General features: G+C 55.0%; 1 protein-coding gene across 2 annotated transcripts; it reads left to right on the forward strand.

Moving 5' to 3' along the window:
• Positions 1 to 1,509: 1,509 nt before the first annotated feature.
• On the forward strand, positions 1,510 to 27,862 carry TMEM165 (transmembrane protein 165). Of its 2 annotated transcripts, none has more exons than XM_040966762.1 (6): positions 1,510 to 1,896; positions 12,871 to 13,096; positions 24,720 to 24,895; positions 25,160 to 25,342; positions 26,679 to 26,784; positions 27,210 to 27,862. In XM_040966762.1, the coding sequence occupies exons 1-6, from the start codon at positions 1,690 to 1,692 to the stop codon at positions 27,284 to 27,286; spliced, it is 975 nt and encodes a 324-aa protein (XP_040822696.1). In that variant the 5' UTR covers positions 1,510 to 1,689; the 3' UTR covers positions 27,287 to 27,862. The 2 variants fall into 2 exon arrangements, with proteins under 2 accessions (XP_040822696.1, XP_040822697.1); XM_040966763.1 differs by having other exon boundaries at positions 12,874 to 13,096.
• Positions 27,863 to 27,913: the final 51 nt, after the last annotated feature.

Consider the following 27,913-nt stretch of genomic DNA (forward strand, 5'->3'; position numbering starts at 1 on the left):
CCAGCCTATTTTTATTTTTTTAAGATTTATTTTTTTATTGAAAAGGCAGATTCATTCCCCATGAGGTCACAATGGCCACAGCTGAGTCATTCCGAAGCCAGGAGCCAGGAGCTTCCTCCAGTTCTCCCACTTGGGTGCAGGTTCTCAAAACTTTGGGACGTCCTCTACTGCTTTCTCAGGCCACAAGCAGGGAGCAGTATGGGAAGTGGAGCAGCCAGTACAGGGACCGGTGCCCATATGGGATCCAGGTGCTAGCATGGTGAAGATTTAGCCACCACTAGGCCACCGCACCTGGTCCTGTTTTATTTTTCAAGGCAGTTGGGGCACAGCTGCAATGGTCCCCACTGGCGCAGACTCTGCCCACGTGCCAACTCTGCTGCGCCAGCTCCTCACTGGCAACAAGGCTTTTTCTTGATTACTTGCCTGTTTCCTGCCAACCATTGCTGCTTGCCCCCTGAGCCACGTATAGCCCCTAGGCCCTTCCTATATGTTGAGAACTTGGCCAGGAGAGCGCCCATCCCAAGTCAGATCAGGGCACCTTTCAGGAATTGGGGCCACAGGACCAGTTTTGCCACATTCACGCTGCTTCCTGCCTCTGACTTGGGTTGAGCCATTCTTTCTGAAGTTCCTCTTGGGCACAGCAGATCCTGCTGTGTAAGTGTCTGGGGGAGGGGAGGGAGCCTGTTTGCACTCTACCGTACCCCAAATTCTGTTTCCCGAAAGAACATGAAACCCCTGTTACAGCCTGGAGGAGGAGGTGGCAGAAGCTGTGAGGACGAGGCCTGAAACAGGTGTTGGAGGAAGAGAACCAGAGACGGGAGGAGCCAAGCGTGACTGGCCTAGGACAGCAGGGACAGGACCACGTGGGCCAACTTTCTAACGCACCGACACTGACTGCCAAACTCCAGGCTAGGGCCCCCACAAATGGTCACTCTCCCCAGGAGCTGAAACCTCCGGGCCACACTTCCAGTACGTTCTTGAGCCCGACTGGTCATCCTCCCACCCCCATCCCAGGACCAGACACCTCGTGCCCTAAACACAGCAGGAGGCAGGGTCGGGACCAGGTTAGAGCTCAGGGGTCTAACAGGCACCCGGGATCTGAGGACCTGGAAGGGTTCGCGTTTCCGACGTCTCTCAGGACCCTGGCAGGGTGGTGGAGACCTCGCCATCGGCGCGTGCCCGCAGGCACAGTGCCACGTAACCAGGGCGCCCCGACTAACTGCACGTCCCAGAGAGGCAACACAGAGTAGGGGACGGCGGGCCTGGCGTGAAGGCAGAGGCGCCGCGGGCAGCGCCGCGCCCACCGGCCGGCCCACGGGGCGCCACGCCGCGCCACGCCGCGCCACGCCGCCGGTACCTGGCCAGCGCGGGGCCCCAGGGCGGAGCGCGCGGGCCGCACCTCAACCTGTCGGCGGACGTCACGACGCCGGAGTGGACGCCTGTCCAATGGGAGGCCGCGGCGGGCGGGACCGGGCGGCGCCGAGGCCGTTGGCGGAGGCCGGTGTGGAGAAGCCGGCGCGGGGCCGAGGACGCGGGCTGCTGCGGCGACGCCTCACGCGCTCCCCTGCGCCTCCCGCATGGTGCCGGCGGCTCCCTCGGCGTGAGGGACGCGCCGTCCGAGAGGCTCGAGCGCCGGGCTCCCGGAGGCCCGCACTTCCTTGTGCGGCGGCGCCCTGCGCGCGGGCGGGGATGGCGGCCGCGGGCCCGGGGAGCGGCGGCGCGTCGGCGCCCGGGCCGCTCCTCCTCCTCCTCCTTCTCTTGCTGGGGGCTCCGGCCCGCGTGCAGGCCGGTCCCGATGAAGACCTCAGCCACCGGAACAAGGAAGCGCTGGCGCCTGCCCAGCAGCTGCAGCCGCAGCCGGCGGCCGTGCAGGGCCCCGAGGAGGTCCGGGCCGAGGTGAGCGGGTCGGGGCGACCGCGGAGCCCGGCTGCTTGCGGGGTCCCCGGCTGGGAGGAAGGAGGGAAGCCCGGGCTCCCACCCGAGAGGCCTGGCTCGCCGGGCTCCCGGTGCAGGAAGCAGGGCTGGGGAGTGGCCAGTCGGGGCCCCGAGATGCTCCCTTGGCGAGAAAGATGCAAAGGGGGGTTCACTTGAGAAGGCCCATCCCGAGCAGAAAGTTTTTTTTTTTACCCCTTACCCGAGGACAGCTGGGCAGGGCGAGTGCGGTCAGCGGGAGCTGAGCTCCGCGGTTCTCACGGTCCAGGACGAGCCCTGGGTGGCCGGAGGGGTGGCCCTGTGCGTCCTCGACGGGACCAGGCGCCCCAGGCCTTGGCGAGTCACCCAGCACCCCGCATCTGGCGAACTGGCTTCTCAGCAGGCGCCGATGGACTGGCCCCTTTCTCAGTCCTCTCTGAGGGCCCATGCGTTCCCGGCCTGCTGGAGGCCTCCTGGCCTGCCTGGGCTGCAGCTGGGCTGCTTCCCCCTCCTCCCCCGCTCTTCCTCCCGCTCTTCCTCCCGCTCTTCCTCCCGCTCCTCCTCCTCCTCTCAGTCTGTCTTTTTGGAAGTCCGCTGGTTGGATATTAGGTTTCTTCCTGATGCTTACAGCTACCCTCCAGGCTACTTAGCCAACACTCTCTGGATCAAATACTGATCTTAAAAAAATAAAACGGTACTTCGAGAGCCATCTGTGTTGCCGTCTCTGTCCAAGCAAAGACAGTATCTAAACCAGCCCGGACCAGACACCTGATTTGAAGGCTACAGGTCCCAGTGGAACCAGCAGGTGGTTCTGTGTGTGAGGCCTTCCCTAGGATGCCTTGCTTCCTGGGATAGTCTCTCGGAGTAACTTTGTTGCCAGGGGAGGCACTTTTTTTCTACCAGGGGCGGTGTGTGTGCATGTTTATAGCCATCTTGGGGACCATAGGGAGTCGGCTTGGCCCTTAGCCTGCCTTAGGTCCCCTGAATTCCCAGGGAGGTGGGCTGCTTGCCGCTGCCTGGTTTCTCCCCAGCCCTGGGCTGGAGGTTTGAGAATCAGAGCTGTGCAGATGGAGCGGTCCTGCTCGGGGAGTGACACATTACACAGGAAGCAGTTAAAGGCCGGTGGCTGGGAATGGGGGGAGCTGGGCCTGCCAGCAGGGTTCAGGTTCTCTGAGCCAAGCTTGTCCCCAGACAGCTGCCTGGCAGGTGGGGCGCCTGTCCCTTTGGGGTTGTGGGAGGGGAGTGTGTCCCTGCAGATGCTCTCAGCAGGCACTTGGGGCACCTGAGCCCCTTGGTGTGCTGTGGCTCTTCCGAGCTGGGTGGCACAGGTGCCGAGCCTGCAGGGAGACCTGTCCTCTTGTTCCTGTCTGTCCTTGAAGCTGCCGGGGTGCTGCTGTGTGCCCTCCCTGCGTGCCCTCCCTGCGTGCCCTCTCTGCGTGCCCTCACCGGCTCGCAGGGTTCTCAAGCACCAGGCTGTGCCTTCTAGGACCTGGCTTGTTCCAAGTCTCACGTCGATGTCAGTTAGCAGTGCCTTTATGGAAAAACTGGCTGAAGTAAGAACGCAACCAAGAGAAACCCTACTTTTCAGAGAATGTGTCCAGTCCCCCTTTTAAAGAAATTTTAAAGTTTTTAATTAGTTTATAACACATTCAGTATGATTTGTGATGTAATTCTAGGGACATGAAATTCTCTTCCTCCCTCACCCTGTGTTTTTAAGTTACTGAAGCATTAAATTAAGAAAAATCAGGCATACATGTGATCATATTTATTAGTGAAGTTAGTTCAGAAAATTTAGTTTGGACTGATGAAACAGTTAGTTCCATATTGTATGATTATAATTCTGTGAAAGCGATTCAGCTCCCCAGTGCTAAATGCCCCGACTGAGCTGCAGGCGAGGCCTGGGGGCACCGGGCGTGTGGATGGCCCTGCAGTGACCCACAGGCTCTTGGGGCTGCTGGGGGGGACGTGGGCTTCCTCTGTGTCCTGCCCTGCCATCCCCTGGCTCAGGAGGCCCCCACTGCCCTTGTCACTTCCAAGGTGGGGAAGCCCACTGCTGAAAGCAATGTGCTGGTTCCTTAGCTTCACTCGACTTTTGTTTCAGGAAGACCAGTTTGAGCTAAGTGGTTTTGAGTGTGTAAGGTTAAGCATGTGTCACTTTCCGGGCATTTCATTCCAGATCGTACTTGTGCTGTGAGTTTTAAGATATCGGTAGCTGTAGGTGTATCTGTTAACATTCGTTTTAGAAAAAAACATCTAGCCTTACAAAATACAGGTTGCAGTAGAAATAGCCGCATGATCCTTGCCGTGGGCCGGACGTGGCGGTGCCTTGCACTAAGCCCCTGCCTGTGTCTCCCTGGCATGCGCTCCGTATCCCTGCTGGGTGCAGCCCGGGCTCCTGCGGACCGGCTCCCTGCTGATGTGGCTCGGGTGGGAGACCAGGATGGAGTTCCAGGCTCAGGACTGGGTGACTGGGTGACTGGGTGACTGGGTAACAGTAGCTAGAACTGTATACTATCTCCTTTCCCTTCCCCTCCCACTCCGGGTTTCAAGTAGAAGAAAATAAGCAAATAAGCATGCCTTTCCCTCCCCTCCCCCCTCCCCCTCCCCTCCCCCCCTCCTCCTACCCTCCCCTCCCCTCCTCTCCCCCTCCTCCTCCCCTCCCCTCCCCTCCCCCTGGACTCAAACCCAGGCCTTCCTGCATGAGATGAGTGTCATTTGGTTTTTCTGTCCACTTGGTGGCAAGAAGCAGCTGAGTGCAGTTCCCTGGCCATGGAGCAAGGGCTCAGTGTGGCCAGCTTCCCAGCCCCAAGTGGCCCTTGTACTGAGAGGATGGGCTGCGTCCATTTAACCGTGTATGCTGCAGTGTGAGGGAATGTCTCTTTGGTGCTAGGTGTTGGTGTGGCAGCTGGCTGTAAACGGATGGTCAGCCTTGTGGGGTACTTTACAGTGAGGGGTCTGGCACCTTGCTGTGCTTCTTAGTGTTAAGCCCAGGAAATGGAGGGGTTCAGGAGGGCTAGCGGCTAAAGTCTTCACCTTGAACACACTGGGATCCCATATGGGCACTGGTCCTAATCCTAGTGGCCCCAGTTCCCATCCAGCTCCCTGCTTGTGGCCTGGGAAAGCAGCTGAGGACGGCCCAAAGCCTTGGGACCTGCACCCACATGGGAGACCCCGAAGAAGCTCCTGGCTTTGGTTCGGTGCAGCTCTGGCCGTTGTGGCTGCTTGAAGAGTGAATCAGCAGATAAAAGATCTTCCTGTTTCTCCTCTCTGTATATCTGACTTAACAACAACAAAATCTTTGAAATGGAGGGGTTCACTGTGGGTTTCCTAGTGTACAGACCCCGGGGACAGAAGGGTTGTTGGCGGCTGGGCTCCGTGCCGTGCCACTCCTGGGTAGTGATGCCATGGCCTCTCCTGTGCTCAGAGCATGTCATACCAGAAGCCCGAGTTCCTGCAGCTGAAGGAGACCAGCTCTGATAAAGGTAGTCATGATTTGCTGTTTGTTCTGGAAGCCCCAAGAACATTCCAGTGTGGAATACTGCAGATAAAGCCGTGTCGTTCTTACCTGACCCAGTTCAAGTGATTTTTGCCAGAGCTTTAGTTTACCATGCCTTGACATTGATTCGTTACTCTCCTCCTGTGAGACGCCCTTCCATAGATCATGTTACATTTTTTCCGTTTTCGTTAAGTTGCGGTTCTTCTCCATCCAGTCTGCCAGGCTGGGACGCTGTGGGTCCTGAATCCTGCTCTGTGCTCCCAGTTACCTTCTTCGAACAAAAGGCTCGTTATGTACTGGATTTAGTTAGTGGTGTTCTATAATTAAAACAGTTTCAAAAATCACTGACACTAAATACACTTGGTGAATTTCAGGTGTGTGAAAGTTCATACATTGCAAAATAATCACATTTATACCATTTTGTTAATATAAAGCCTAACAAAAATAAAAATTTACCAGTTGTTAATGTAATTGTTCACTGGAAAGGCAGAGTGACCCCCTCCACCTGTGGGTCATACTCTGATCCCTGCCTCAGCGAGGGCTGCATGGAGTGAAGGGCTCCGGCTCCAGGGCGCCTGGGCAGCGGGAGCTGGCGTGGAAGAGGAGGGTTTGGGACCCGCCAGGCACTCCCGAGGGGGCTGCTGGGGTCCCGAGTAGAATCCTGCAGCAAGTGCCCACTCTCAGATACGCATTCTAATGTGAATCACCAGGTAACCTTAACAAAAATAAGTTACTTGAAAAGCAAGATACTCATGAAGGGAAAGATGGAACAGTGAAAATTGAGAATATTTTATCTTTATTTTAAAATTGTTAGAGAAGCTGCTTTGTTTTATTTGAAAGAGTTACAGAGAGGTGTATCTTCCAACCACTGGCTCCTGCTCCAACTGGCCGCAGTGACCAGAGCTGCTGCTGAGGAGCCAGGAGCTTCTTCCGGGTCCCACACAGGTGCCGGAGCCCAAGGCCTTATCTCGCTCTCACAGCCTTGCTGGGACGTTAGCAGGGAGGTGGGCCTTGAACTGGCGCCTGTGAGGAGTGCTGTGGGGAATCAGCGAGCTGCGTGATTGTTCCAGCCCCTCAGCTTTAATTTTTTTAAATTATTTATCAGAAGACAGAGAAAGTAGGAGATGGGGCCCGTGGCGCAATGGATAACACGTCTGACTATGGATCAGAAGAGAAAGTGGGAGAATTGGAAGAGGGATGTTTTGCACTGCTCATACCCCCCCCCCCCCATGACTGGCATCAGCTGGGCTGGGCCACAGCAGGGGGGCGGGCCAGGAGCTTCTAAGGACCCGGGTGGATCAGCAGGAAGCTTGTAAGTGGAGTAGCTGGAGCTCAGAGGAGCATTCTGATGCGGATTGCTGGTGTTGCAGCTGGGTGTTAATCAGGGCCCCAACCCTGACCCCGTATCCGTTATCTTGTAATCTTTTCAAAGCTGGTTTATACATGGCATCATTATTTAAATTGCGTGTATGTCTCAGTGCATTTTTACAACTTGATCAAAAGGCTTTTCTGGTTTGGTGCTAGTAATCCAGCTTGGCAAAAACCTTTCTCTGACCATTCTGCATCAGTTCTAGGCGTTTGCAGTCTTGTCGGGTGACCTTGCCTCTCGTTCAGTCATCGCGTTGAGCTGCTGTGTGGCGCCGGGCAGCAGCCTGTCCTCGTGGCTCAGGCAAGCACCCCGTCTTCCTGGCCCGACGCGTGCGCGGCGACACTGCTGCCCGTTTCATGGTATCCTCTCCGTCCTTCTCTTGATCACGAAAGTTCCAAAGAGTTATTCCTAAAGAAGAACACTTCGTTTTTAAAGATTTATTTCTTGATTTTTAGGTTTTAAAGATTTTATTTGATTTTAAAGATTTTGAAGATTTTTATTGGAAAGGCAGATTTACACAGAGAAGGACAGACAGACAGGAAGATCTTCCATCTGCTGGTTTACTCCCAAAATGGCCACAATGGCTGGAACTGAGCCAGTCTGAAGTCAGGAGCCCAGAACTTCTGCCGGGTCTCCCACACGGGTGCAGGGTCCCAAGGCTTTGGGGCATCCACTACTGCTTTCCCAGGCCACAAGCAGGGAGCTGGATGGGACACGGGCCTGCTGGGTTTAGAGTAGGCACCCCTATAGGATCCTTTAGCTGCTATGCTAAAGGATACGCAAGGACTTTAGCTGCTATGCTGTTGTGCCAGGCCCAGCTTTTTTTTTTTTTTTAAATTGCAAGTCGAGAAGATGTAAATAATTGGTTTCAGATGTTAAAATATTGAAATTGTGGCATTTTCTCTGAGGAAAACACGAATGTTTCCCTGTGATATAAGCCCTATCTATGCTGGGATGATTGTCTGCCGCCTGGCCGTGACCAGAACCGTGGTCCTTACCGTGGTGTAGTGCCGGAATGACGGTCCTGCATGCTCCGACCTGAGCCACGGGCCAGCCTCGTGTGGGTGCTGTGGCCGCGGGTCAGCCTCGTGCGGGTGCCATGGCCACGGGTCAACCTCGTGTGGGTGCCATGGCCACGGCCAGCCTCGTGCGGGTGCCATGGCCACGGCCAGCCTTGTGCGGGTGCCGTGGCTGCGGGTCAACCTCGTGTGGGTGCCATGGCTGCGGGTCAACCTCGTGCGGGTGCCGTGGCCATGGGTCAGCCTTGTGCGGGTGCCATGGCCGCGGGTCAACCTCGTGCGGGTGCCGTGGCCACGGCCAGCCTCGTGCAGGTGCCATGGCCGCGGGTCAGCCTCGTGCAGGTGCCGTGGCCACGGCCAGGCTTGTGCGGGTGCTGTGCTTGCTGCACAGCTGCTGCCCTTCCTCGCACCGCTGCCTCTCGGCCTGCTCACTCATGCTCACAGGGGTCTGCTAGTTGGAAAGAAGAAAAAGCCCTTTCTCTAACCCTCCTTGGCTGCATTAGCTTCTATGTCATAAACTGAATTTCTAACTAAGGGATTAGCTACTCCATTTTGTTTTAATCCTCATTTCTTGGCTGAAGGCCCTGTTTGTTTTTGTTGTTGAAATTCCGTGTTAGAAGGCTGTCTGTCTCTATGAAGGCTGCACTGGGGGCTGGCAGTCTCTGGGCGCTGTGATCTCAGCTCAGCTGACTCACCCCGCTTGGTTTGAGTGTCTGTGTCCCAGGGCTGGGGACAGGAACCAGCCCTGAGTTACACGCTCCGGAGCAGTGCCATTTGTCCTGGGTTTAACCCTCTAGGCTGCTGCGCTTGGCTCTCTCAAGTATCTAATTTTTGTGTCTTTTTTTCCCCCCCCTTTTTAAAAATTGATTACATTTCATTTTGTGACACAGTTTCATAGGCTCTGAGATTCCCCCAACTCCTCCCTGTGCCTCCCCCCATGGTGGATTCCTCCACCTTGGTGCAGTATTACAGTTCAAATTCAGTCAAGATTCTTTCATTGCAGCATATACCAAGCATAGAGTCCAGCATCTTATTGTCCAGATACATTCAACGGTTTCTTGGGGAAACCATCTCTGGTCTGAAGGCTGAGCTGACAGGATATCATCCCGATCAATTAAAAATCCCAGCATAACATCAACAACAATTTACTTCATTATGGAGTTAATTGACATGGTATTGAGTAACCAACATGTTAAAAAATTCAGGTTCTTAACCACATCCTGTGACTATTTCATTGACATTTCAATTTTAGTTTATATACAACCAGCTTCTTTACACCTTAAAATGGCTGTAGGGTATTATTCAGCTGCCTCGTGTCTATTTTTATTTTAGTATTTAGCAGTTTATAGTGTTGAGGCATAATTTTTACTGAACTTGGCAGATTTTAGGGTAGTCTAAACTGGCTTATAACTCTAACAAGGCATATGTTAACAGTTGAGGTGCAGAACAGTTTTAGGAGGGGTGTGCAGAGAAATCTTCAATACCTTAGTGAGGAGTAACTAATCTTTGTGTCCTACCTAGTAAGGTATGTGTGAGTCCACGCTGACTGTTTTCTGTCTGGTTCTAAGCTTTCCTTGTTGTTCTTTGTCTATCCTAATTTTTTTTTTAAGGGGTGGGGATCTGGAGTGACCCTGATGGTCATTGCAGGAGAGGGTGGGGATCCAAAGTTGGAACTAAGTAAGGACCAGAGAAAGCTCCTCTCCTGAGTCCCAGAGGGAGTTTACTGTTCTTCTGTTTCTGAGGACCGCTCAGGGCTCCTGGCTGTTGTTCCAATGACCTTGGATCCTACAAGGCAGGATTTGGGCTTCTTCCATCCCATGTGGTAGATCCTAACGGGGCTGGGTGACCTCGGAGTTCTCGGCCTCAGAAGACACTCCAATTCCCGTGGTCTCCTTGGCAGTTGGGATGTAGTCCTTGGTGCCGGTCCTGATAGTCCTTGGGGAGGATTCGGGAGTCTCCAGGATTGGGATACGAGCCTCCTCCTGTCCCCCTGCTCCACTCTGGATTTCCCCTTTTCTTGCGTGGTTGGTTGCCACCACCAGGGCTGGGCCAGACCAAAGCTGAGTGTGCAACTCCGTTTGGGGCTCCCTTGTGGGTGGTGGGACTCGAATAGATGAGCTGTCTTCACTGCCGTCCCAGGAAGCTGGCTGCAAGCGGAGTAGCCCGGACTTGAAGCAGCTCTCTAGTATGGGGGAGTTGGCACGGCGAGTGTTGGCTTAACCGACTGCGTCACACACCAGCCCAGTACTGGGAAGCTTGATGAGTGCATCTGTGAGCAGCAGTTTTCCGTCTATGGACATCGCCTTTCTCTGCATCTTAAGAAACAAGGTGCACGCTTGTGCCGGACAGGTACGTCCATGTGTGGGTGGCCGGGCTGAGCTCCACAGGGGCTCTGTCTCAGCCGTGAGGTGCCGGCTCCCCCACCCTACTGCAGCTGGTGAATCCGCGAGCCAGGAGTGGCGCTGTGCGGCCCGCAGGAAGGCAGCCTGGGTCTGGAAGGGCAGTGGGCATGGGTCCCAGTGGCTGTTGTCAGAGGTGGTGCCCTGCAGGGGGAAAGCCAGAAGGGAGTCGGAGGCTCCTGTTGTTAGACAGGGCCATGCTCATCATCACTCCAGACTGTGAGCCGAGCCTGGCTTTGGCCCTTAAGGACACTGGCTGTCCTGGTGGTGGTTCTGCTGGGAACACCCTGGCGAGTTTCTTCAGGTCTGCCTGCATGTGGTCGTGTGCGCACTACACATGCACACATTTCCAGTGACTGCTGCACTGTCCTCCACTTAAAAAGTGTCTTTCAGGATTTTTTTCAAATCCATAGAACATTCTTTCAGCTCCTTAATACTCTGTTTTGTGGATGTAGCGTTTATTTCATCAGTTCCCTACTTGGGAACATTGATCTCTATTCCGGTTAGGAATGTGTTTCCAGCTCAGAGATTCCCTCCTTGAGTGGTCCTGTGCTGTGCCTGCCCCTCCTGGCCCAGGGTCCCCAGCAGTGGGGTTCGGGGTGTGGCAGGGCTGGGGTCCTCCAGGTGGGGTTGTTGGAGGAGGTAGGGGTGATAGGAAGGGAAGAGGGTTAGGAGCGAGGCCTGTGGCCCACACTGCAGGCCAGAGCGGTGTGCTGCTCTGCGCCTGACCCACAGCTAGGCGAGGCAGCCGTGTGTGGGGGGGGCGAGTCACAGTTGCACATTTAGTGTGAAAAGAGAGAGTGCTAAATGTAAAAGAAAGGATATTTAGTTCTTAAAATACTACTTATAACTTAAATGGCATTTTGGATATTAAAAATAACTTTTAAAAATAAATAGTAGCTGTTTTTCTTAATTGGAAAGGTGGATAAACAGAGAGGAGAGACGGAGAGAAAGATCTTCTGTCCACTGGAGAGGTTCGCTCTCCAAGTGGCCTCAACGCCGAAGCTGAGCCGAAGCCAGGAGCCTCTTGCGGGTCTCCCATGTGGGTGCAGGGTCCCAAACAGGCCGTCCTCCACTGCCTTCCCAGGCCACAAGCAGGGAGCTAGACGGGAAGCGGAGCTGCCGGGATTAGAACCGGCACCCATATGGGATCTCAGTGAATGCAAGGGGAAGATTAGCCACTAGGCTATTGCGCTGTGCCCAAAAATAACTTTTTAAAGTATGGCTACCAGAGAAGTTAAAATTGCTGTTTGTGTCTCACTTCTGAGGCTTGGTTTGGCTGGTGCTGGTCAGTGCCCCTGCCTGGCCGTGGGGAGGGGCATGGGGTTCATGCTTGGCAGAGCTTTCTCAGTCATCATGGCGTCCCCTCCGTCAGGTTCATCCTGGGGAGGTGGGTGTTTCAGCGTGCCTGGGCCCGGCCCTGTCTGGGCGTCTTGTGTCACACCTGGGTCCTGCTGGGCGGGGCGGGGCCAGGTGGGATGCCAGCAGCTTGTTTAGCCTCCGCGCAGTGACTGCCAGGAGTTCTGCTGCAGTTGTCACAGGGGACACTGTCTGCAGACTTGGCCAGGTGTCTCCTGGGGACAGGGCCCTAGTGCAGGCCGCTTGCTCAGCCCAGATCCTGTTGGTGGAACTCTGGGACCCAGACTCCAAGAGGGCTCGGAGTGGTCCGGCGTTCTGTGGTTCTGAGGCGGAAACCTTGCCGGCCCCGCCTTCTGTGGCCTTCCATGCTGCCACTCAGTCTGTCCCTCTGGACCCCTTGTCTGTGTGAGGCTTGTGGGACCTTGTGGACAGACGCTTGTTTGATGGGCCAGACAGGAAATACTTCTGCTCTTTGCAGGCTGCATCAGGTCTGTCAGCTAATCTTCCCTTCCCTCCTGCCTCTCCTCGCCTCCCCTCCTCTCCCCTCCCCCTCCTCTCCCCTCCCCTTCTCTTCTCCCCCTTCACTCTCCTTCTTCCCCCTTCTGCTGTTTTTTATTTTCATAACCTCCTGTGTGTGTAACACATATTCTTGGCCTGCAGGCTGGGTGTGGCCGCAGGAGCTGGCCAGTCTCTTCCATGGGGTGATGGGGTGAGCTCCGGGGCCACAGCCCCCATAGGCGTGGTGCGCAGGGACTGTGCCGGCTAACTGCAGGCTGGGCGGCAGCACTGGGCTGTGCTTCCTGCCTGCGGAGCTCTGTCCCCTGGCCAGCGTGATGGTAGCCCAGGCCGATCATCAGCCCCTTTTCCTTCTGGGGTATCTAGCCCTGGGCAGGCCCATCCAGATGTACCTGTGTCAGAGCTCGTTGTGGCTTGAGCCCATGCCTGTGGCAGCCTCTTTGGACCCACTCAGCTCCCTGGGCCCTGTGCTTGTCCTTCAAAGCATCAGTAATTCTCTTGGCTTTGCGTTTTGTGAATGTTTGATAAACACATGGAGGTTCTGGTTACTAATTAAAACAGCTGAACCAGCCCTCTAAGCACTCATGCTCAGGAGGTGAGGTCCTTGCAAGGTGTGGACCAGCTTGTCCATGCGCTCTACAACTGCACGTGGATCTGCCGTACCGGCCGTCCTCCGGCGTGACTGTCAGGACCGGTGGCTCTCGGAGAGAAATGGAAAACTAGATACTGAGTCTCGGTCTCAAGCAAAATAATTTCAAAAATTTCTTTTAAATAACTTGTTTTATTATTTTTTAATTTCAGAAGGGATTTACCCCAGCAGCCCCAGTTCATGCCAATAAAGAAGACCCAGCTGCCCAGACGAACCTGGGATTCATCCATGCGTTTGTGGCAGCCATATCCGTTATCATCGTCTCTGAGCTGGGTGACAAGACCTTCTTCATAGCGGCCATCATGGCCATGCGCTATAACCGACTGACAGTGATGGCCGGCGCGATGCTGGCCCTGGGCCTCATGACCTGCCTGTCGGGTAAGTGTGCTGGTCCCACTGCTGCACCTGCTGAGTTGAGGACACAGTGTGGCGGGGTGCACTGTGTGGCGGAAGCCTTCCTTTAGGTGGGCTGGGGTTTGTTTGCTTCTAGTAAACAGTGGCTTTAATGTATCCTTTCTAAAAACCAGATGATACTTTAAAAAAAGTTTTGTCTATTTGAAAGACAGAGTGACAGAAAGATGGGAAGAAAGAGGAGGTCTTGCATTTACTCACTCATTACCTCATTCCCCAGAAGGCTGCAGCGGGCCCCGCCTGGGCAGGCTGCACCAGGAGCCAGCAGCTCTGCTCCTGGGGGGCCTGTCAGCGGGGAGCTGGGTCAGCACGGAGCAGCTGGGCCTGAACTGGTGCTCCTCGTGGGCACCAGCGGTGCTGTGACCCGCCTGGGCACGCCAGTCCCCAAGTTGCCCTTGTAAAATGACATTTGCAGCAATACATATTTTTATTTGCTTTCTGTTTGTTTATTTTTAAGAATTTCTGATTTTTATTTTGTGAGAGACCAGTTTCTTTTCTCTTTAAAAGGCAGAGAGAGAGAGAAAGCTTTCATCCGCTGGCCCTCAGTGGACAGGGCCATGCAGGCTGGGGCCAGGAACCCGTCCAGCTCTCCCATGCAGGGGTCAGGGACCCACCTGCTGAGTCCTACTGGCTTCACCCCGACAGGAAGCTGGAGCCAGAGCCTCACAGAGGCCCTGCTGTTTGTCCGTTTCTGTTATTCTCTTTTTAATCCAAACAAGCTTATGTATATTTGCTATGTTAGAAATAGGACCAAGTTTTGCGCACGTGTGTTCCTGTTGGAGGGCATTTGGAGCCAGCCAGTACTGAGAAGCAGGCTGCAGGCTGCTGTGTGTTGGAAAGCTCTTCCTCCCCGTTGAGGGAAGGCATGGGACTCCCCAAGTGTCTGGTTGTGTTTGTAGCACCTCAGTGTCACCTGGCATCACTGAGCCTGTGGCCGCAGCTGGCTCCGTCCCCAGCAGGTGGTGAGCGTGGGGCCCTGCCCCTGTGCTCGGCCCTGCCGTGCCCGTGGTGTGCTGGAGCGTGGGGCCCTGCCGTGCCCGCGGTGTGCTGGAGCATGGGGCCCTGCCGTGCCCGCGGTGTGCTGGAGCGTGGGGCCCTGCCGTGCCCGTGGTGTGCTGGAGCATGGGGCCCTGCCGTGCCCGCAGTGTGCTGGAGTGTGGGGCCCTGCCCCTGTGCTCAGCCCTGCTGTGCCCACGGTGTGCTGCAGCGTGGGGCCGTGCTGTGCCCATGGTGTGCTGGAGTGTGGGGCCGTGCCGTGCCCGTGGTGTGCTGGAGCGTGGGGCCCTGCCGTGCCTGTGGTGTGCTGCAGCGTGGGGCCCTGCCGTGCCTGTGGTGTGCTGCAGCGTGGGGCCCTGCCGTGCCCGCGGTGTGCTGGAGTGTGGGGCCGTGCCGTGCCTGTGGTGTGCTGGAGTGTGGGGCCGTGCCGTGCTCGTGGTGTGCTGGAGTGTGGGGCCGTGCCGTGCCTGTGGTGTGCTGCAGCGTGGGGCCCTGCCGTGCCCGCGGTGTGCTGGAGCGTGGGGCCCTGCTCCTGCACTCTGCCCTGCCATGCTGCCCCTAAGCTCAGCTTCCCGGTGGGCAGATGGTGTGTCTCAGGCTTCTGCTCTGTGGGGAGCTGAATAAATACAGCGCTCCCCTGTTCACTTCCCTTCTCAGCCTGCTTTTATTGTCGTCATCAAAGTCATTTTTTAAAAAAAAGATATAATTATTCCTTGGAAAACCCAGAATTAGAGAGTGGGAGAGACAAGGAAGATTTGGTGCACTGGTTCACTTCCCAAATGCCCACAGTGGCCAGGGCAGGGCCAGGAGTCTCCCGTGTAGTGGCAGTCCCCAGTACCCGAACCATCCCTGCTCCCAGTGTGTGCGTGAGCAGGGAGCTGTGCTGGCTGGGAGCCGGGTCAGCTAGGAGCTGGATTAGCTGGGAGCTGGATTAGGGAACTGGGTTATCCTAGAGCTGGGTTAGTGGGGAACCAGGTTAATTGGGAGCTGGGTTAGCCTGGAGCCAGTTAGCTGGGAACAGGGTTAGCAGGGAGCTGGGTGGAGAGCAGGGCTCTGGCTGGTTCCCAGGTACCCAGCTGGTGGTCAGTGTCACACACAGCCGTCTGCTACGGGATGGCCAGCTGGCAGCCAGTGCTGTGAACAGCCCAGCAGCTGTCGGCTACACCGAGATGCTGGTCCATGTTGGCAGCTTTTCAGACACATTTGAGTATTCTGATGGCTTAAATAATTTGAATCATTTTTCACATTTTAAATAGGTGTGAGCACTATTCGTGTTTTGCATTGAATGGCATGATTTTCTTTTCAGAGACACATGTTGATTATTGAAAATAGGAACAGTAGGGACCCAGAGCAGGATGAGCAGTGGAGATGAGCAGGAAGCAGTGCCCGAGCTCCCGCGCGCCCATGTGCCCGACTCCCAGCCGCCAGGAGCCCTCAGGCTGCCCGCACCCCTGCCGCACACCTCCTCTTACTTGGCTCTGCCTGGCTTCCCCTTGGCCCCGAGTGTACGTGCAGGCGCTCTCGCCCTCAAGTCACCAGTGCTTCTCAGACTGGAGGGCTCACCTAGACCCTGTGTCTGGTGGAGACTGTAAGATAAAACTGCTTGTTAAAAGAGATCCACGGGGACCCAGATCCCGTCAGAGAGTGACCCCGCCGTCACACAGCGCACGGAAGCTCGCCCTGCTGGCATCGCGTCCTCATCATCATGCCTCGCCTCACAGGGTCTGACCCGCGTGTTCTGACGTGTTACTTACAAGCTTCCACGAGCATTCTTTTTTTTTTTTTCTGTAATCACGATACATATAATTGAGTTTTTGTAGGTTTTTAAGTTTTCAAGTTTTTAAATTGAAAATTACTTTTATGTTTCTAAATCCTAAGAATGGATTATGACAGTTATTATTAATACCCAGATCCAAGCATTTTATGCGAGTGGAAACCTGTTGCACAGTGAGTGCTGGTTGTTGCTGTGAGTGTCATTGCTGGCGTGAGGCGAAGGTGTGACATCACCAGTGGCCTTTCATGTCACACGGGGAGGGGTCTGCTTTAGTGATGTCACCGAGTTACAGACGGAAACCATATCCCATCACCAGGAGTGGCCTTTTATGACCTAACAAGTAACAGCTCAGCAAGCTCCCCGTGCGCTGAGAGAAGACTTTTGTGCATTTCGACTGATGCAATCATGATTCCTTATGAAGGACTGTATTACTGTAAAAGTGTGGGGAAAATCAGTCGAGGGGTGGGATCTTTTTTGGGGGGAAATCCCAGTCTCTACAAAATTGTCCCATAAAATTCAAAAATTTAAAATGAAAAAAAAAGATGATTGTGCAATTCAGCAGATGCTCCTTCCTGTGCTCTTTCACAAGTGGCCGTGGTTAGAAATCGTGGGGGCCGTGGAGATGCTCATTTCAGCAGGCCTCTGCCAGCCAGCGCCTGGGTGCTGACTGGCTGGGACTGGCTTCCAGGCCAGCAGCTGGGGCAGGGACCAAGGAGGCCGTGAGTCCCATGGGCGGAGGGGAAGGGAGAGGACGGGTGTGTCGGGAATGCCACATGCCGTTAGGTGATCTGCAGACAGAGGGAAAATTAAGGAGACGTTTTCAAGTTTAGGATCTGTTTATTTGGAAGGAAGAGTTATTCCTCTTCTGTCCCCTGGCTTGCTCTCCAGACGGCCACACAGCCTGGAGCAGGTGCAACTGGGAGCCAGGAACGCCACCTGGGCCTTCCGCAGGAGCGATGAGGGCCCCCCTGGTCCAGCCCCACTGTCTTCCGAGCAGCAGGAGGCTGCGTTGGAAGGGCAGCAGCTGGGGCCTGGTGAGGACTTGGACACGGTGCCCGGGGCCTGGTGAGGACTCGGACACGGTGCCGGGGCCTGGTGAGGACTCGGACACGGTGCCCGGGGCCTGGTGAGGACTCGGGCACGGGTGCCGGGGCCTGGTGAGGCCTTGGACACGGTGCCGGCCTCAGCGGCTCCTCTGCGCCTTAAGTGTTTTGGGACATGAACTTTGTTGCGGAATCATTCCCGGCCCTCCGCCACCTCTTCCTCGATTGCTGTTCAGTTAGATGGAGGTCACATGTCCCGGACCGAAAGCCCTGTTGCTGGTTGTGTCCTGCGTGGCCACGTGCCTGGTGTGCCCTCTGGCTGCTGCTCTCCCCGGGCCAGGCCAGACCTCCTGTGTTGGCAGTCTTGGGCTTCCCCTCAGTTGAGTTAGCCTGTGGGGCATACCTTAGGCCTCCTCATGAATCTGTTGTGATCTTATTACCCTCGTTTGGATGCTGTGTAATAGTAACTTAAAAACAGTTATTTATTTGAAAGTTACAGAGACAGAGAGAAATGTTGCATTTACTGAGTTCACTCCTCAAATGCCCACAACTGCCAGGACTGGGCCAGACCAGAATAAGGAGCCACATGAATGCCAGGGGCCTGCATTTTGGCCGTCTTCTGCTGCTTCCCCGGCGGCCGCAAGGAGCCATGGGAAGTGGAGTAGCGGGGACACAGCTGCTGAGCCTGCACGCTTGGCACGCCCCACCCCGCGCTGGCTGCAGCACTGATTCCCACGGTCAGTGTGTGATGCCAGTGCTGCTTCTGCCTTACCGCTGGGCTCTGGAGTTACGGCAGCCGGAGCCCTCCTGCCCGCCTCCTGTGTCTGTTTATACCTGCAGTTGGTAGACTAGGAGTCCTTGTTTCTGTGGTTTGTAATTATGTAACTTTGTTGAAAGAGTTGTCCAGGCCTCAGTGGCCAGAAGCTGAGGCTGAGAACCTGAGAGCCTTGCCACTGTCCTTCGGACACACTCCCATCACCTGGTTGCCCCATGGCCTGGATGCTCCAATGCCTTGGTTGCCCCCACGGCTTGGCTGCCCCCACGGCTTGGTTGCCCCCACAGCTTGGTTGCCCCCACAGCTTGGTTTTGCTCATCATTGTCATTTTCAGGACTACAGGATACTGAGGCAGGCTCCTTCCGTACTGACTCCCCGGCTCTGGAATTAGCCGTTTCTCGGGGAGGCTGGAGGAGCTCCTGTAACCTAAGATCTTGGCACAGGGTGAGCCCATCACTTCTTGGCCTTGTCAATGGACAGATTTAGAGAGTTATGCCCTTGCGTGTACCACACATGTGAAAATGCACACATGGTTCAGGGGTGAACATGTCGGCACAGGTCTGCCATGTTTTTTGACATGATTGTAAAATCTTTCTGATTTTGTGGTATAATAGGGTGTATCTGTGTGTATGGTTAAACTTCTGATGAGGCTTCGGCGTTGCCCTCACCTTATGAAAAGAGCTGGTGAGCCAAGCGGTGAAGGTGCTGTGTGCCTGTGTCTTGCCTGTTAGGCTGCCTGGGGGTGAGTCCTGGCTGTGCTCTTCATTCGAGCTTCTTGCTAAGGTGCATGCTGGGAGGGAGCAGGTGATGGCTCAGGAAGTTAGGTCTCTGGCCCCCTGGTGGGAGGCCAGGGTTGAGTTCTCACCTCTTGGCAGCACAACCGTTTGAACAGTAACTTCTTCTCTCCTTGTCTCCCTGCCTCTCAGATAAATACGGTTTTGTTTTGTTTTGTTTTGTTTTAAGCTAGTGAAGTGGGCTGGTGTGGTCGCATAGCAAGCTAATCCTGTAGCACCACATCTCAGTTTTAGTCCTAGCTGTTCAACTCCCAGGCCAGCAGCCTGCTTAGAACCTGGAAAAGCAGCAGAAGACCAGATGCTTGGGACCCTGCACCCATGTGGGGAGACCTGGAAGAAGCCCCTGGCTCCTGGCATCAGATTGGCTCAGCTCTTCTCCACCGCTGCAGTCATTAGGAGCAACAGATGAAAGATCTCTCTTTGTCCTCTCTATAACTCTTTGAAGTTAAAGAATTCTTTAAGAAAAAGCTGAGGAGAATCAAGATGGTGGAATAGAGTAAGGACATAGTGAAGCAGACAAAGATGAGTGTGAAGCAGAGAGGGCACATTCCAGGAGATCGGAAAGGACAGAATGCCAGCAGACGGGCACCTGGAGACTGGCAGACACGGGAAAGCAGCGGACACAACAGTGTGGTGTTGCAGTGACTGATACCCCAGCGACATTCAGCAAACGGTGACTTTAACTCCACCGGCAGCCGGAACTCCACCAGCAACCAGGTGGGAAGGGAAGTTCAGTGGGAGCTCAGGAGGTGAACCCAAAGAACTGTCCGCCCTGCTAGTCTGTTTGATTTGACCAGGAGCAGAGACAGAGTGGCAGGTCCCAAGTGAGCAGTGTGGGAACAGGGTGGATTTCACAGCCCAGTCCGCCTCCAAGAGCCATATCAGATGTCATTTTATGTAGGGAGGCAAGGGCTATGGGGCAGGACTACCCATGCACTGAGCTGGGAGTGAACTCATTTCTGGCTCAGTGAACTGCAACAACATGGCATTCTACAGGTTCCACCCAAGACAGGTCCGGGTAGCCCTCAGACCTGACGGCCAGCAGATCAAGAACTCCAGTAGAGGCATATCAGGCGTCATTTTGTACAGTGTGGCAAAGTAAGACTGCAGGGACAACAGTGAGCTGCGCATGTGCTGAGCTGGGAGCGAACTCATTGAGCTTAGTGCATTGTACAGGAAAATAATACTGACTTTGACATCATATGGGTCAAAAATGGTCCCAGTGACCATCAGACCTAATGGCCAGTAGGTTCCAGCAAGACCAGAACCACCAACAGCCTAGCTACATAGGACACCCGGTGTCTCTCTAATCCTGGAAACTGCTCCAACCAGAAGTGAGAGAAAGGTTGTACAGACAACAGTGCAGCCTCAGCGCGGTATCACGGGAGGTGGAGATGGGTGAGCCAGGAGCTGGGGCTATGCAGACCATGGTGGAAATCTAACGTAAGAACCCAGACCTGGAACTCGCTGGAGGGAGTGGCACAAGTGACTGCAAACAAAGAGCCATATTCCAGCCACAATAAGTAAAATCTAATTGTAGACCTGTGGTGACACAGCTTAGAAACCTGCCCCACGACCTTTCTAGCAGGGCTAGATCCTAGTGCTTGACTGAATGTCAGAACAAGGAACGGGTCACATTAGACAGGGCCTTGACACTAACCTGCACATGAACCAGGTTTGGGGGTAGATTCTGTGTGGGATGTGTGGGCCCAACCCTGTAGAAGTACAAGCCCTGCTGGTTAGCTCAATAGTTGGGGTTGGGATGGGTTGAGCTAGGTGTGACCATGGAACCTGCCATCACTCACAGATATAGGGGCTGAGAACAGTGTGGGCAGATCTGGGCTGCAACACACGTATGTGCATCCTAAAACGGTGTGGGGTGGACCGGGCCACAATGTTCACCAGCTCATACTAGGCCATGATGGAGGACAGGATATGCCAGACAAGGGTCTAACACCGACTGGCATGTATGAGATCTGAGTCTGGGAGTGGGCCAAGTGGAGGAACTTGGGAAACTCCTCAACAACCTAGTGGGTCATAGCTCTCACTGGTAATCACATGGTCCAGGCCTGGGGGTCAGGCAAGTTGGCAAAGCAGTTCTGCCTGTTGGCTAATGTGTGGGTTGGTTATGGAAGGGGTGGACCGGGTAGGGCCGAGCAAACCTTAGTTCACAAGCAAGAGCAGAAACCAGGCTGGAGCACATGCCTGGCTAGGCTGTTAAACCTACTGGTTTATATGAGCCAAGGATGAGAGCAGACTGAGCAGGGCCAGGTACCAGCATCTGCCAGCGAGAGTCAGGACTCAGGGCAGGCCACGCTACCGCATCCGAAGGCAAAAGCCAAGACGGGAGGATCTGTGCCAAGCTGGGTCAGAGCAATCACTGGCACAGGCAAGATCTGTGGCTGGGAACGGGCCTGGTTGGGGAGCAAAGGGACACCCTGGCTGGGTTGTGGTGACTATGGGGGCTGTGTTCTGGACTGCAGTGTCCCTTGGCACAAGTGTTGACTGGGCCTTGGCGCACTGGACCGGGCTAGACTCCAGCACCACCTGGTGCTGGTGAGGACCGAGGTAGGTACAGGATGGGCTAGTTTAGGTCTCTGCTCCTACTGAGCCATGTATGAACTATGTTTTGCTGTGGACTAGGCTTGGCTGGGCTGAAACATCAACAATAAGAACGGGAATGGGTGAAGCCCAGTCATGAAAGGCCACCGTTCCTGCTCGGAAGGAGATGGACTAAGCAGGGCTGGCCCATGGACCCACCAGTGTTCATGAGATCTGGCATTGGGTGAGGTTCTAATGGAGGAGCCTGAGAAACTCCTCTGTCGGGACACAGTGCCTGTAGGTAAGCTCAAGAACCATGATAGGGAGCAGCCCAGACCAAGCCAGGAAACGGTAGCCACCGGCATGCATTTGGCACAGGTCAGGGGCAGGTTAGGACGGCCAGTTCACGTCACCTGCTGGTGAATTCGAGCACCAGAGTGGAATGTTGGCCAGGCCCAGTTTGGTTACAGTACATACCAAGTACACATTATGGCTGGGACTGGGTGACAGCTGGGCTGAGCTACACTGTAGCCTACACCAGTGGGAGCTGGAATAGGGAGTGGGCTGGGCCAGGCCAGGCTACAGCACCCACTGGCAAATGCCCAGGTGAGGCAGGCCATGCCAGACTCTGCCGCAGCACACAACCAGCACAAGTGAGAACCAAAGGATGAGAGGGCAAAGCTGGTGGGGGATGTATCGGGCTCCCCTGTGGACCACCACTCCCACTGGAGAGCATGATTGGTGATGCGGCCAGGCCAGGCAGCGTTACACCACCTGTGGGCCTCGTGAGCTTGATCAGAGAAAAGCCAGGCTGGGTTGACTGTTCCTACTGCTGCAAGCATAAGACAGAGTGGATGACCCTCGGTTGGGCTTGACTGCAGCATCAGCTGGCAGATGCTGGCACAGGGGGCTAATTCTGTCAAGTTAAACTGCAGAACCACCTGGAGAGTGCATGACCCGGGAATTGGAATGGGCCCAGTTGGGAAAAAGTAGGTACCTCCCTCTGGGTTGCCATTCCCACTGGTGAGCATGAGAACCAGGTCTGGGGCAGGCATAGCTAGACAGAATGGCACCTGCTGGCATGTGTGTGGGCTGAATAGTGGGGCTGGTCATGTTGAACTAGGCTTCAATACCCATTGACATGTGTGAGAGTTGAAGGGAATATGGGACAGACTGGACCAGTCTGCTGTACATACTGGCAAGCACAGGAACCAGGATAGGGGGCCTGGTGGGGGTTATGGGGAGTCACTCTAACTAGGTTGCAGCTCCTCCTGGTTTGCTTGAGGGCCGAGTGTGTGGTGGGCAGGACCAGGCTGGACAGCATCACCCATTGGTTTGTTTAGAAGACAGGGCTAGAAACAGAACTGACCCAGCAGTTGCAACCACCAGCCTGTGCACAGGGGCGACGGACTGTGCCGGACCCTGCACTGGCGAGCGCACGCAAGAATCAGGTCTGTGGAATCACCTCAGATGGAGTTTGCTTGGATCCCTCCAACTGAACTGCTGGAGTAAGAACCCCAATGATGAAGAATTGCACGTTCCATGGTCGGACTGTGGAGTGCATGTGTCAGAGCTGGGCCTCCTCAGTGGCTTGGACGGAGCAGTGGACAGTGTATCCAGGGACACACGGAGGATATGCAGTCCATTGGAGCCTGCAGAGGACACCTGGTGCCACAGTAGAGGACAGAACAAATTGATCAACTACCACAGCCAAGTATTGGAAGTGAACATCTTAGCAAACGGAGACCGTAAGGTGTAGTGTGTCAGCCAGTAGATTCTGGAGAGATTTCATCGTGCTTGGAGTGCTGAGATTAGCACCAATTCAGAACTGTTGAACTATCAAAACCAGTTGAGGGTCCAGTGTGGTGGCCTAGTGGCTAAAGTCCTCACCTTGAATGCGCTGGGATCCCATATGAGCGCTAGTTCTAATCCCGACGGCCCCACTTCCCATCCATCTCCTTGCTTGTGGCCTGGGAATGCAGTTGGGGACAATCCAAAGCCTTGGGACCCTGTACCCACTTGGGAGACCTGGAGGAAGCTCCTGGCTCCTGGCTTTGGATTGGCGCAGCACCGGCCATTGCAGTCACTTGGTGAGTGAATCATCGGATGGAAGATCTTCCTCTCTGTCGCTCGCTCCTCTGTGCATATCTATCTATCTATCTATCTATCTCTATATCGATATAGATATGTGACTTCGCAATAAAAATTAAAACAAAAAACCAACCACTTGAGCAGTGCCCTCAGACCATGCCCCACACAGGGACAATGAGATGGTTGGGAGGCTGGGTGGGGCTTCTCTCTGTATCTTCCCCTTCCCCCCAGATGCTGTATCTCCACTTCCAGACAAAGTTGGACTCTCCATGAAACTGTTACTATGTCTTGACAACAGGATGCTGGACTCTCTGCCATTGTCCATGCCCGCAATGATGGACTTTGGACTGTGTATGAAGAACTACACTACACTAAAAAAGAACTCAGGGGTGGGGGGCGGGCAGGGGACTTGAGAGGGGGTAAGGGAAATCCCAGGGCCTATGGAACTGTCTCACAAAATTATAATGATAAAAAAATAAAAAGGAAGAAAGTAATGAAGTCCAGAGGAAGTGCTTGTGTCGTATGCGTGACCTTGGGGCCCTCCGGCTTCGTGAAGCTGCTAGCACTGTGCTGATATTACTGATGTAACGTTTTCACAGTAGGAATTGGGTTCATGATTATGAACCGAGTGTCATGTCAGTTAGGCTGGTGTTTAATCACAGAGAAGATGGGCCTGAGTGAGTGACATGCTTTTACTGGGTGCGCAGGGAGTTCTCCTTTGCATTCATGGTATTTTTAATATTACAAAGTAGCAGAGTTAGTGTCCAGCTTCACAGTAGCCTTGTGGCAGCTCTTCACTGTAAAAACTGAAGATATGTAAGGGGGTATATCCCGGAAGCTGGCCGTGCTGTGGCAGCTTGGCATCCCAGAGGTGCCCATGCAGCCTGCTGTCAGTGATGGGCCCTGCACAGCCTGCGGGATGCCAGCCCCTGGCTCTGCGGGATGCCAGCCCCTGGCTCTGCGGGTCTGGCCGCAGTTCAGTGTGTTAGCTTCCGATTCAGGAGCCTCCTGTCGAGAGAGAGATTCTGAGCGGAGACTGGTACCAGGCACAGAGACACATTATATGGTGGGGAGTGTGCAAACATCCATTCATCCCACACAGAGAAAGCCCCAGTGTTAGTGGGCCGTGGACTGGGTGCGGTGGGGAGAGGGCAGGAGAGCACGATGTTGGGAGTGGTCCCTGTGAGCGAGAGCTCAGAACTCGTATAAGGGAGACATACTCCTGTGGGATGTACAAATGGGGCAGGCGGGGCCTGGGCCCTGGGTCCGGATGTGACAGATGTGTCCTGGCTTAGTGGGCATGTCCAATGGGTAAGTAAAGAGCATCAGTTTGCAGGGATATATGAATTCAGGCTCGCCTAGACTCTGAACTACCTAGCCATACGTGCCCACAGGAAGTGCTATCTAGCTGGACTACGGATTGTTTGGTAACAGTGTCAGGTCCTTGGCTGGACCTGCGGGCTCCATCTCAGACTAGGAAAGCTGACTGGTTTGGATTCCGGCTTGTCCATCGTGCCGCCGCCTGTGGCCAGCTGTGGTGCACTGACTAGTGAGCCGTCCTCGCTTTTCCTTGCAGTGTTGTTTGGCTATGCCACCACGGTCATCCCCAGGGTGTACACGTACTACGTGTCCACGGCGTTGTTCGCCATCTTTGGCATTCGAATGCTTCGGGAAGGGTTGAAGATGAGCCCAGACGAGGGCCAGGAGGAGCTGGAAGAAGTCCAAGCAGAATTAAAGAAGAAAGATGAGGAGGTGAGTTGTAGCACCATCAGGGAGCGGGCCTGTGCTGCTGTGCTGCCATCCCAGCTGAGCTGACGCAGCTCGGCGTGGTGCAGGACACGCGCGAGGCTGAGCTCTGGGAGGCAGGAGCTGGCGGTCAAGGGAGAGGGCGGGACGCTGGCGACTCTAGTGTCTCCTGAAAGCATCCTGTAGAATTGAAGCTCTTTTAGAGACTGGGTGATTCTGTGGTGTCTTGCTTTGTTCCTTGCTATTAATTTTTTTTTTCACATCTTTTAGTTTCAACGAACCAAACTCTTAAACGGCCCAGGAGACGTGGAGGCGGCCACAAGTCCGGTGATGCCTCAGAAGAGGTGGCTGCATTTCATCTCCCCCATTTTCGTGCAAGCCCTCACCCTGACCTTCCTAGCAGAGTGGGGCGACCGCTCTCAGCTCACCACCATCGTTTTGGCAGCACGAGAGGTGAGTGGCGCTGGAGGAAAGTCCCTGCTTGGTGTTCCCAGGAGGCACCTGCCACATCCAGGTTGTGAAGGCACACGGGGACGCACTCCCTGAGGGGCCCTGTGCTGGAGCCTGCGGCCAGGCATGCACTGGTGGGCACTCCCCGAGCCCCAAGGGTGGTTGTGACGGTTAGTGGGAGGGTCAGGGCTGTGGGCATTGCATCTGGTGTCGCCGAGGGGACAGTGTGCGGCTGTGCCATGCAGCTGAGTGGGCCGAGGCTGTCGGCGGTGGGCGTTCCCTCTGCTCATCTCCCGTGATTCCGAGCTGTCCCTGCCTCTGCAGATGCCTGAGCGAGGCCTAAGGCCACTGGCCGGCTCTGCACCCCAAGAGCACTGTGGCTCCAGAGAGCAGCTGGGGGGTGCTGGGGGACCCCCCACACTGGACCTAGCTTTGCTTTGGAGTGACTGTCCCTCTGTTCCTGAGAGGTGAGGACCCGAAAGGTCCCCGAGTGGAGTTACATATTTGAAAAAGTTAGACCTGCCATCCACTGATTCACTCCCCAGGTAGCTGGGCCACACCAAAGCCAGGAGCTTCTCCCGGGATCCCACTCGGATGCAGGGTCCCACGGCTTTGGGCCGTTTCCTGCTGCTTTCTCAGGCCACAAGCGGGACCTGCATGGGAATTGGACAGCCAGAACTCAAACTGGTGTGCATACAGGATCCTGCTGTGGCAGCTCATCCCCTCAGCTGTCCCTATCAGGAGAGGGACCGCCTGCTCCTGGTGCTGACCTGGAGCAGGGGCTTGGGCCCCATCCTCTGCCCTCTGCTGTCCTCCTCCCCCATCCCTGGTGCAGGGACAGCCCCTGCCCGTCCTTCAGACCCCTCATGCCCCCCTCTGCAACTTGGCTTTACCCTTCGCCTCGCCCTTCCTGGGCCCCGTGCCCATCCTGGCCTGGCAGTGTCTGCTTCCCCACGTAGGTCCCAGCCTGCCTGTCACTGCCATCCTGCATGCTGACTGGGGGGCTGCTGCAGTTAGCCTGGGGCACCCTGCAGGATGGCAGGTCTAACTTGTTAAAATATGTAATTCCACTCGGGGGCCTCTGGGGTCCTCAGCGTGCTCGCTCTCATGTTGCCTGTTGCCTCCTCCCTCAAGCTCTATTCTTCCTTGGGCATGGCCTTCCAGAGCCCTCCTTGCTGTGTTCTTGTGGCCCACGGGTGTGTCTTGTCGAGCACTAACGCCCTGCCAAGTCCTGCCGTCAGGTTCTGTTGACTCCATCTGCGTGCTGCGTTGGAGCCGCCGTCCCCAGGTGGCAGTTGGAGCCACAGTCTGATGTTAACGGCACCTTTGCTGCTTCCAGGACCCCTATGGCGTGGCGGTGGGTGGCACTGTGGGCCACTGCTTGTGCACAGGGCTGGCCGTCATCGGGGGCAGGATGATCGCCCAGAAGATCTCCGTGAGAACCGGTAAGTGCGCATGGCCGTAGTGAGCGTAGCATGCTTGCACTCCTGACGCCGGAGGACCCGGGGCACTGGCTGTAACCTGCTGTGGCAGTGGGGGTCAGGAAGGCCGCCAGCGGGGTATGGGAGCACGGGTGGCCTCAGCACCTTTTTGTTGCCCAGTTTCTCAGCTGATCATTCAATCAGGTTGGAGATACAAGGAACTTTTGGTCTTAAAAATCATACCCGATGAGGAGCACTGGGTGGAGACGGCAGTGCCAGCTGCACTGAGAGCCCAGTGGACTTGAAGGGGCGCCCTGGGCTGCTGGCTGCACTGCTCCTGAGAGCCGGGGAGGAGGGCGCGGCACTCAGCAGCTCCCTCCCACTTTTACACTCTTGGGGTACAGACTTGGGCTCACTTTAACCTCCCTTTTCTTCCTCTTCTCTTCCAGTGACAATCATAGGAGGCATCGTGTTTTTGGCGTTTGCGTTTTCTGCACTATTTATAAGTCCTGACTCAGGTTTTTAAGGCTTGTTTGCGCATCTGGATTTAGTCTTTACGATAGGTAGGCTAGGTGACCCTCCGTCTCTGTACATAGTATACATTACAACTAAATGTGATGGAAATACTGTATTTTGTAGCTTCGTGAATTTGATGCTTTTGATGAAGGTATGTCCCAAAGAGATAATCATGGATTCTGTATTTAACATGGATATTTTAAAGAAACCAGACCCTCCATGTGGGGGTGCAGCCCTGTGGGGCTGGGGGTCGCCACGATCCTCAGAGGACTGAGCCCTTGACCGCCGAGGCCTCAGTCTGCTGTAGCAGTTCCCTGGAGAGTCAGTTTCTATTAAAAAATCCCTAGCTAGTACACAGTTTAATCATAAGTCTTCTGAAAATTAGAATCTTGGTTGGAAAGAGAGCAGTAGGACCCAGCAAGAACTCAGTCCTTCCTTCCTGATTGGGTGGGACACCCAATATCAAAACAGTCAATATTTGACAATGTGGAATTACCAAATTAGAGGAATACTATGAATGTATTCATATTTTTTCTATATTGAATGAACACTGTAACATGGCCACAGTGTAAATAAAGTGGTGCAGCCAGTCCTGGGTACTTGTGTGTGTGTGTGACACCAGCTCAGCACTTTCCAG

Source organism: Ochotona curzoniae, unplaced genomic scaffold (genome assembly GCF_017591425.1).
Source record: "Ochotona curzoniae isolate NIBS_2020 unplaced genomic scaffold, NIBS_Ocur_1.0 scaffold_4506, whole genome shotgun sequence".
NCBI lineage: Eukaryota > Metazoa > Chordata > Mammalia > Lagomorpha > Ochotonidae > Ochotona > Ochotona curzoniae.